The sequence below is a fragment of the Peromyscus californicus genome, unplaced genomic scaffold, assembly GCF_007827085.1.
Source record: "Peromyscus californicus insignis strain IS unplaced genomic scaffold, ASM782708v3 Scaffold_3__1_contigs__length_106647218, whole genome shotgun sequence".
In the NCBI taxonomy this organism is placed as follows: Eukaryota; Metazoa; Chordata; class Mammalia; order Rodentia; family Cricetidae; genus Peromyscus; species Peromyscus californicus.
The window spans coordinates 86,967,476-86,977,852 of NW_026294551.1; the positions used below are offsets into that span (position 1 = coordinate 86,967,476).

Here is a 10,377-nt window from a genome sequence, read left to right on the forward strand (position 1 = left end):
CTCAGGAAAGAGCTCTCAGTTTTGCTGACTTGAAAGAGCTGCATGCACACAAAATTCCCTCTTCCTGCCTCAGACAGGCTATTGCTTCTCTATTCTTATCCTTTTGTTTAAAACATTTTTATTAGTCTTATTTTGTCTTAAAATTTTAAACAGCTGTTTATAAAAACACAACAAATACACAACACAGAACAAAACTCGGTAAAAATAACACACTATATAGTACATATACTCAGACCGTGTGATATATTTATATAATAAAAGATGAAAATAGTCACTTTCCATAATAAAAATAAGTTCTATTTTTTGTTTATTTTACAATATACTTAATATTCTCTCTTTTGCCTCTTCCTCTCCAGCTTTTTCTCCTTCATTCTGAATCTCAAAGAGGTTCCCTGTGGCCGTCCCCAGCCCAGCGAGCTGGAGTCTGAGAGGTGGTGGGTGGGGAGGTGGCAGAGGGGCTCAGGAACACGTGCGGCAGCCACATTCCAAGTGTCTCTCCACCTCCTCCACGAACGAGGAGCCGTCCGTGCACTGGAAGACGTATTTCCGCCGCTTGCTGCGGATGGGCTGGCAGCACTGGCTCCCGCAGCCCCCACGGCACTCCATGATGGGCACCTTGGAGGCCGTGGCACAGGAGGCATAATCTTTCTGACGGCGGATGGCTTCACGGACTATCTCCCCCAAACATGGATTCTCTGAAGAGGGCAGAGAGGTAATGTTAGGGGCGTTGGTGGTGAAGGGGTGTGGCCTGACCCCTGGGTGGTTCCCTGGTTGGCTGTCAGGGGAAACTTGTGATGTGAAGATACACATACTTATTTACTAGTTCCTCATCTGCCTAGTTACCTACCCTCCCTCCCTCCCCCTCCCTCCCTCTGTCCCTCCCTCCCTCCTTCCCTCTCTCCCTCCCTTCCTCCCCAAATGTGGTATGCCTTTACTATGCCAGGCTCTACTCAAGGACAATCATGCCCCTCAGATATTCTGATGGCAGGAGTGGCCTTGGTCCTCTCCATCCTCCAAAGGACTGGCAACTGGTAAACAGTGGCTAAATCCTGTTACCATACAGATGCTTAAATCCTAACATTGGAAACATCTGAATTCACTTGAGAATTTGGATTTCTGGCTTCTTTGAAACTAGGAGGTCTGTGGAGCTCAGCTTGCTTCCCCATGTTGCCATGGTGGGCAGGGTGCTCAGAGCTTTGGTAGGGCAGTGGAGCTCCAGTTGGTCCAGACTGGCCCTATCACTCCCAGTAGTCTGTCTCCCTTGGTCTAGAGCCTGGACACCAATTCTATCAACACTGAAGTCGATCTACTTGTAATGAGAAACCGAGGCACACAGAAGCTGTTAAGGGACATGTTTCTACAAGAGCACGGGAAAGTAGGTTGACCTGGTCCAGGGGCCAGGAGGCTTCTGGGGAAGTGACCAGGAGATGAGATCGTGGAAAAGATGCTAATGAGGTAAAGGCCCTCTAGGATGTTTCTGGAAGCCCTAGAAACCATGGAAGAGCAGTAAAGAGGACCCCTGTGTGTGCTGGAATGTTCACCTCTGACCCTGCTCTTCACCTCCAGCCCCTACTTCCTCCCAACAGGGACAGGACATTTGGAGCAGGCACTGGGGAAGGAGAACAGACTCTGCAGCCTCACGGTCATGACAAATCACTTGTTATCCTGTGCCTCAGTTTCCCTGCCTGGAAAATCATGACACATACACCCATTCTCCTCACTGATCACACCCTTTTGTGAGCAGCAGAGGCAACCGAAGAAGAAAACACATCAGAGCTTTTTAAAGGGTTTTGTATTTTAATGTGATGCACAGGCGCTGAATTCACTTGAAAAAAATCCTTTAAAATTTAAAAGGGCTTTAAAAGGATTCGGAAAGAGTAGAGTGATGATGGGTGTGTGGGTGTGCATGTGTGTGTAACGTAGGAGCACAAGGATGGCAACATTCACGGTTGGGATGAAGGGAACAGGAGAGGTGCTTATGCCATCCTGGTATGACTGAGTCTAAAATTACTTCAGATTTAAAACATGAACAGGTTTAGTTAATGGCGTTTCATGCAGACGTGAAATGTAAGAGTCTCTGAGTGACAGAGTGTGGCCTGGATGTGGAAGAAAAGCCCCCAGAGTGACAGTGTCAAGCCAAGGACTTCTGCCTCTGTGTTTGTCGGGGACACTGACTCCTAGCTGTTTCGATTTTGGCTTTCCCCATTCACCATGTCCTTCCCTTTCCCTCCCCTCTTCTTTCTCCCACGCATTTCTCTGTCTGGGTGTGAGGGTAATGCCAGTGTTGGAGAATGAGTTGGAGCTCTTCAATTTTCTGAACTGGTTTGGGAAGAATTGTATCATGCTTCTTTAAATGTACGGTAGAGAGCATTAGTGAACTCATGAGGTCCTGGAATTTGGATTGGAGACTTTTCCCCTTCCTTTTCCTTCCTCTTCCACCCCTTTCCCTTCCCCTCTGTCTCTCTCTGTGTCTCTGTCTATCTCTCCCTCAGCACGGTCTCACACAGCTCAGGCTGGTCTCTGGATGAGCTTGGATTTCTGATTCCCTTCCTCTCAAGTTTAGGACTTACAGGACTTAAGCACCCTTTCATTTAATGATGGAAGATTTGTTTTTAAAGATAAAAATCTTTTATTTATGAATATGTGTGTTTACACCATGTGTATGCTTGCCCACAGAGGCCATAAGTAGCCATCAGATTTCCTGTAGCTGGAGTTACAGGTAGTTGTGAGCCTCAGGTGGATGTGGGTTCAAGGAATCACACTTGGGTCCTCTGGAAGAGCAGGAAGTGCTCTTTTTTTTTGTTTTGTTTGTTTGTTTTTTGAGACAGGGTTTCTCTGTGTAGCTTTGCGCCTTTTCCTGGATCTCGCTCTGTAGACCTGGCTGGCCTCGAACTCACAAAGATCCACCTGCCTCTGCCTCCCGGGGAGTGCTGGGATTAAAGGCGTGCGCCACCACCGCCCGGCCAGGAAGTGCTCTTAACTGCTCAGCCATCACTCCAGTCCTGACGACGAAAGGCTTATTACTAATTCAGTTTCTTGTAATGTCTCTTTTGTCATCTCTGATTTTGAATCCTCTCTCTGCCTTTTGTAGCCTACCTAAAGATTTGTCCATTTTGTTGATCTTTTAGAGACCCAACTGCTGATCACGCTCAGCTTCCTGTTGCTCCCCGGCGGGCACGGTGTGGCATGGGCTATGGGCTAGTCTGCTGGGTCAGGGCTCAAGGAGCTGGTGTGGAGTTGCAGCCATCCGAGTGAGCATGGTAGAGTGCTGGTGAAGCCTTGGGATGGGCAGGTGTGGCATCTGCTGCCCCTGGAGGGGGACACACTGCAGCAGCAGCAGCAGCAGCAGCAGCAGCAGCAGCAGCTCTGGGGGCTTGCACTAGAAGCTTGGGTCACGGCAGGGTGAAGGTCAGGATATGGGCCCCTCTGAAGCAGTACAGCCATGTAAACTCTAGACAGTTCATCCACTGGGCTCCTAGCCAGAGAGGATGCAGGACCATCCAGCAGCCAATATTATAGATGTCCAGCCCAGGTTTCTGTGGTGTGCCAAGAGCCTACTGCCTACCTCTGCCTACAAAGAGACTCTCTCTTAGCTCTGAGTCAACGCCAATCAAGGAGATGGGGTAGCATGAGGGTGCTCCCCTCCCTCTGTATGCTGCCATCTTGGGGTTCTGGAGTCCACAGGGCCTCCCCACTCCCTTGCTGTACTCAAGCATTCTCCATTAGACAGTATAGTAAAAATGTTGCTGTTTCTTGTTGGGCCATTTTGCTTGTGCTGGGCACTCTAGGTGGCTTGTTAGCCTCCTCAGGATCACTCAAGAATCTTTTTTTTTTTTTTTTTTTTTTTTTGAGACAGGATTTCTAAATGTAGCTTTGGTGCCTGTCCTGGATCTCACTCTGTAGACCAAGCTGGCCTCTAACTTACAGAGATCCTCCTGGCTCTGCCTCCCAAGTGCTGGGATTAAAGGAGTGTGCCACCGCTGCCTGGCTGTCACTCAAGAATCTTAATGTTGAATTCTCATCCACCATAATATTACTTAGTATTTACAATAAACCAGCACAGTTATGTTGGGTGGGGAATTACAACCCAGAGAGAACTGTCTTGCTCAAGGACACACAGATTTTTCTGTTCATGACAACAGTGTTGCTTTTGACTTTTAAGAGTACTAACTTGGGGCCAAAAAGATGGTTCAGCAGTTCAGAGTGCTTATAGCTCTTCTAGAGGATCTGAGAACTTGAATTCTGTTCCCAGAACCCAGATAGCGCATAACCACCTGTAACTCCAGTTCCAGGGGATCTGATGCCCTCTTCTGGCCACCATGGGCAATGCACTCACATGGCATACATTCATATTTCTCTCTCTCTCTCTCTCTCTCTCTCTCTCTCTCTCTCTCTCTCTCTCTCTCTCTCCTTCATACACACACACACACACACACACACACACACACACACACACACATACACACACAGAGGAAAAAAATAATAAAAAAATTTTCAAAAAAATTCCAACCTAGATTTTTCACAAAGTTAGGTCATATATTTCAGCTCCCCAACTCTTAGCATATTCTCAGGTACCCCATACTCTTACATGGCATATATTCTTCTGAGAAACCCTGCAAGGTAGCATGACAGCCAGTCGGTGTCCATAACGACCCCATCACCTGCTACATACTCTATGTAGTAGCCTTCTTTAGTGATGTACCTTAGCAAGGTAAGTGATATAATGCTCTGGAAATGGCGGTACAAGTTACTTCTCTGGCTAGGTCACTTAAGACACCATGCATGGCGTCCTCCTTGCTATCAGATGGTTCACTCTGGGGAAAGTCATCGACTTTGACCTGTTTCTTTCGTAGGCCCTCCATCCCACAAGGACAGTAGACTCACCTTGCTCACAGTGGTTGCCACTGAAGCCAGGCTGGCACAGGCAGTAGGGCTCCCCTTGATCTGAGATGTGGCATTGCCCGTGGTGGCACTTGAAGGCTGAGCAGGCACTGGCAGAGTCATTCTTGTGGTCACACAAGGCTCCTCCGTAGCCCTCTGCACACTTGCACATGTATGTGCTGCCCATCGCCACACATTTCCCATGGCTGCAGCTGGGGGCGGAGGGGAGAGGAGACCAGAGTTAGTGTTGCTGGCGGCTTCCTCTGTCCTTCCAGGCAGACGACCCAGAGCTCTGGGACCTTGTGTTGGGTACGGCTCTCTTTCAGTCCAGCATCTAAGCACCTCACGCCAACCCCACATAGCTGGAAGCCCACGTGTCCCGGCGAATATCCACTGCCAGCTCTGACCAGACAGACGCCAGTCTCCTTGCTCTTTCCTATCAAGACATCAGTCTTCAGTGTCAGTCCACAGCCCAACAGACTTGAAGCTTTCTGTCAACACTAAAAATAATTATTGTGTTTTTTAAAACAGGGTCTCATTGTGTAGCTGGGGCTGGCCTGGAACTCACTTTCTAGACCAGGCTGGCCTCAGACTCACAGAGATATGCTTCTTTTTGCCTCCCGAGTGCTGGGATTAAAGGCATGCATCACCACATACGGCAAAGATAATTTAAATATTGTGTTTTATTAATTGTGTGTGTGTGTGTGTGTGTGTGTGTGTGAATACCAGTGCACATGTGGGTGTGCAGGTGTACATGTAGAGGTCAGGGGACAATTTGTTCTCCTTCTACCATGTGGGTCCTGGGGACTGAACGCAGGTTGCTAGGCTTAGTTAGCCGCAAGCTCCTCTACCCACTGAACCATTTCACTGGTCTCTGTAAACATTTTAATCCTCCCTCAATTTTAAGAGCAAACGCTATTATTAATACCACAGGTTGAACAACCCTCGCTCATACCACCCCCAAATCCAAAACATTTTAAACATCAGCATGGGGTCCAGGTGAAAAAATCCTACACCTGACCTCCATTGGTGGCCACTGATAAAATACAGATGCACTGAACAAATCATACAGAATTATCAGGCCATGTGTGTGAGGGGTCTAGGGAATACAAATGAACTTTGTGTATAAGCTTGGTTGGTATGTGTTCATAATCCAAAATGTGAAAAGATTCCCCAAATGTCAAACATTTCTAGTGTCCGGCATTTTGGACAAGAGACACTTAACCTGTTCTCGCAGATGGCACATGCTGTGTGCCAGGCACTGTGTAAGTCCCATCATTCCTCACTCCAGGACGGCCCCTCTCATCAGCTAGCCTTCAGTCCGTCTCCCGGAGAGAAGGATGGACGGCAAAGTCTGCACTTTGTAATATACAATATTTTTGAGTTGTTTATTTTATGTGTATGATAGTTCTACCTGCACATATCTATGTGCACCATGTATGTGCCTGTGTGCAGCAGAAGAGGGCACTGGATCCTCTGGAACTGGATGTAAGTTGTGAGTCGCCATGTGGGTGCTGGGGACTGAACCCAGGTCATCTGCAAAAGCAGCAAGTGCTCTTTTTTTTTCTTTTCGAGACAGGGTTTCTCTGTGTAGCTTTGCACCTTTCCTGGAACTCACTCTGTAGTCCAGGCTGGCTTTGAACTCACAGAGATCCGCCTGCCTCTGCCTTCCGAGTGCTGGGATTAAAGGCGTGCGCCACCACCACCCGGCACAAGTGCTCTTAACTACTAAGTCATCTCTTTCTTTTATTTTTCTTCAACAACTTAAAGAGATTTATGTATTTTTCTGGATGTGGGTATTTTGCCTGCATGTGTACATGTGCATCATGTGTGTGCCTAGTGTCCACAAAGGCCAGAAACCAGTGTGGGATTCCCTGGAACTGGAGTTACAGATGGTTGTGAGCGGTCATGTGGGTTCTGGAAATTGAACCTGGGTCCGTTGGAAGAACAGCCAGTGTTCTTAACCACTGAGCCATCGCTCTAGCTCCTGGCTCTTTCTTTTTAAAATATTACTTTGATTTACTTATCTATCTCTTTATTTCTGTGTGTGTGTGCACATGCCACAACTTGGTTGTGGAGGTCAGGGGACAACTTGTGGGAGTTGGTTCTTGCCTTCTATTGTGTGGGTCCTGGGGACTGAACTCAGTTTACCTGCTAAGTCACCTCTCCAGCTCACAAAGCCCGCATTTTTGACCATGAAACATCACTGGGCCTACTGATGACATTGGAGTCAGGATTCAGGGCCAGGCATGTACATCAAGAGAAACAGGAAGTTTAGGCCTCTACAGAGCTCCTTCCTTCTTGATCAAGACTGTTATTTCCCAACTTGTTCAGCCAGCCAGATTACCACTCTTGAGTCTAGGATTCTATTTTGCCGATTGCAGTTTCTAGGAATACTGGGTCTCTTGCATCAAATACAAGGCCCTGCACACAGTAGGCCCTCAATAATCCTGTGTTGAATGAATAATGAATGACCGAACCATTAAATGTGATTCAGATGTGTACTGTTATGCAGACACTGGAATTCCTCTCTTTTTTTATTTTATTTATTTATTATTTCTTTATTTTTTGGAATTCCTCTCTTCTGGTCACACAGAGGCAGTGGAGAATCCTATAGTGGCTTTCACAGGTCCTAAGGGCTGCCTGGCAGAGACAGTTATTCTGAGAAAGCCCCCCCTCACGCTGATGCTTTCAATCCAGGCCTCCTGCTTGGATGAAGGAGCCTCCCTGCTTGGCATTTTAAGCAGTGTGCTACCCACAGTAGGCCCACAATTCCCCCAGCATCCATCAGTGCCCATTCCTTAGATGTGGGGCAGGGCAACTTGTAAACTCAGAGCCTAGTGCTCTTAGGACACTCACCTGTGACCAAGGCAGGGGTCACGAGCTTCCTGATCACACAGTGGACCGGTCCATCCTGGGTGGCACTCACATACGACATTGTCCTTCTCCACAGCACGGCACAAGCCATGCCGACACACAGTGCAGGACTTGCAGCCAGGAGAGACCCCCAGGGACTGAGGTGGGAGGGCCTTGAAATCCTGCAATTCGTTGTTGATGCGCACCTCGTGGATACAGCCGTGGAAGCCGCCCAGCGGCCTGTCTGCACCCTGGCGTAAGGCTGAGAGGCCTGTGGAGGTGGGGATGCCTGTGGGAGGAAGCCAGGACAGCCTGAATGTACTTCCTTGCCCAGGACAGCCTAAAGATACTCCCTTGCCCTACCCCTCACCCCCTTAGCCTTGACAGTGAGAACAGACACAGCACATGTTCACAGTTACCATTCAGAGCTCTGGGTCTCTGCTGTTCAAACTGAGCTAACAGGTCAGAGACCAGGTCTTATCCTCACAGGGACGAGTAGGTGTTCTGGTGCTGTTAAAACTCAACTAACCAGAATTTAATTTCAGAAAAAAAATCCCACAGAAGTCTGTATTTTGAACTTTCAAAGGAGAAATGAGAGGCCCAGTCATCTATTGCCACACAGTCCCATCGGCTTAGCTGAAGCCCACCTGCTGTGGGATGTCCTGTACGCTGTAAATATATGTTGCTATGATTGATTGATGAATAAAACGCTGATTGGCCAGTAGCCAGGCAGGAAGTATAGGTGGGAGTAGCAGAGAGGAGAATTGGGGGAACAGGAAGGCGGAGTGAGGGAGACACTGCCAGCTGCCACGACGAGGAGCAGGATGTAAAGTACCGGTAAGCCACGAGCCACGTGGCAAGATATAGATTACTAGAAATGGGTTAATTTAAGATAGAAGAACTAGATAACAAGAAGCCTGCCACGGCAATACAGTTTGTAAGCAATATCAGTCTCTGTGTGTTTACTCGGTTGGGTCTGAGCGGCTGCGGGACTGGCGGGTGAGAGAGATTTGTCCTGACCGTGGGCCAGGTGGGACTGGATAAAACTCTAGCTACTCCCACCCTTAGGTGTGGCCTGGGTGGAGGAACACTAGACCACTCTGCTGTCCCCACCAGGTTGAGGTGCCCCTCGCTCTAGTTCCTGTTTGAAAGCCCGAAGTAAAGGAGCTGTGTTTTGGGAGAGAAGATGTGGTTGGGGGAGCAGCTTGCATCAGTGAAAGTCTGGGGTTCAAGGTTTCCAGGCTATTTGCTATCCTTTGTGCTATGCTGACGTCTCTCTTGGGGCCTTTAGCAGACTACTGGTAAAGGCCTGACTTCGTTTTCAGTGACATCTGGTCTGTGTTTTCTCTCTTCTCTTACTGTCGGGCCCATGGCTTAACTGTGTGAATGCTTAGCATATACACAACCCCGGGTTCAATCCCCAGCACTGCAAATACTGGGCATGGCGGCACATGCCTGCCATCCCAGCACTCAGTAGGTAGAGGCAGGAGTATTAGAAGTTCAAGGTTATCCTTGGCTACAGATGAAGTCTGAGGCCAGCCTGGGCTATATGAGACCCTGTCTCAAGAATAAAATAAAACAAAGCTCTCACTCTCCTCCTTCCATGCTAATTCCTATCCAGACCCCATGTTGGCTGCAAAAAACAGTTTTGTTGTGGCCACAGCGGAGCAGGCTCAGGGGAGGGAAGCGACACTCTTCCTTGTGGAGAATCTGTGTCCTGAGATGAGTCTGGACCAGGAGCACTCTGTGTCCCCTGCATCTGGATGGCCTGTTCTAAGTGCAAGTCCCTGGGTGCATGCCAGCCCTCGGCAGGGGACACCTGGGCTGAAACCTTAGGAGTCTGCATTTGAACAAACTGCTTTGGTGGCTGTGTGAACACATGCGCCTCTGGGGGTACAACCCAGGGTGTCGCTTGTTCACACTAGGGAAACACTCTATCACTGAGTCCTAATCCGAACCCCCTGCTCTGACATTAGTTTTTCTTTTCTACATATAATTCTTCAAGACCCACCAGCCTAGGGGCTTCATTTCTGGTCTAGGCAGCTGGTGGTGGTTCGCCATTTTGGCCTTTGTACAATCTTGACCTCAGTGTGGTGCTTCTTGTCATGTCCAAGAGGTGGTAGGGCAGAGGGTACTGCCTCGAAGCTTGCAAACTGCAGCAGAGCCTGGGCGCCCTTCCATCTGATCCTTCTTAGCTCTCCTCCCCTCCCTGCACACCTGCTATTCCCACAGAGGCCCACCCTTTTTCCTTTATAGACATCTGTCCAGAGTCTGTTCCCCATGGCTGGGCTAGTGCCTGGCCACTCTTTCAGCAACCGGTTTTGTAATCACCTCCCCCAGGAAGTCTCCCCTGACTGACTTGGACAACAGGTGCCAAGAAGACATCAGGGAGACCCCTGGCATCAGGTCTGGGTGTCAGTGCAGAAGCAGAAAGCCAGAAAGGAGGAAGGGGCGGGGTAATGATGGGGGGGGTGTTACCTCCAAGATAGAGGGGGCTGTTGATGCCCACTGCCGGCTGCTTCTGGAGCTTCCCCAGGCTCTTGGGGGCTCCTTTGTCTACCACCAGGTTCAAGGTCTGGTTTAGCATCACCAGCTCCACACTGTGAAACTGACCATCGTTCACCGTCTCCACACTGGACA

General features: G+C 48.9%; 1 protein-coding gene across 1 annotated transcript in view; it reads right to left on the reverse strand.

Annotated features, from left to right (window-relative positions):
* Window positions 1–290: 290 nt before the first annotated feature.
* Slit3 (slit guidance ligand 3) overlaps window positions 291–10,377 on the reverse strand; it is a 595,024-nt gene continuing 584,937 nt past the window's right edge. Inside the window, exons 33-36 of the mRNA XM_052758587.1 lie at window positions 10,216–10,370; window positions 7,741–8,026; window positions 4,885–5,093; window positions 291–695 (exon numbers count right to left, since the gene is read on the reverse strand). Coding sequence (XP_052614547.1) covers window positions 460–695; window positions 4,885–5,093; window positions 7,741–8,026; window positions 10,216–10,370 — 886 coding nt within the window. The 3' untranslated portion in view covers window positions 291–459. The remainder of the gene's footprint in view (window positions 696–4,884; window positions 5,094–7,740; window positions 8,027–10,215; window positions 10,371–10,377) is intronic.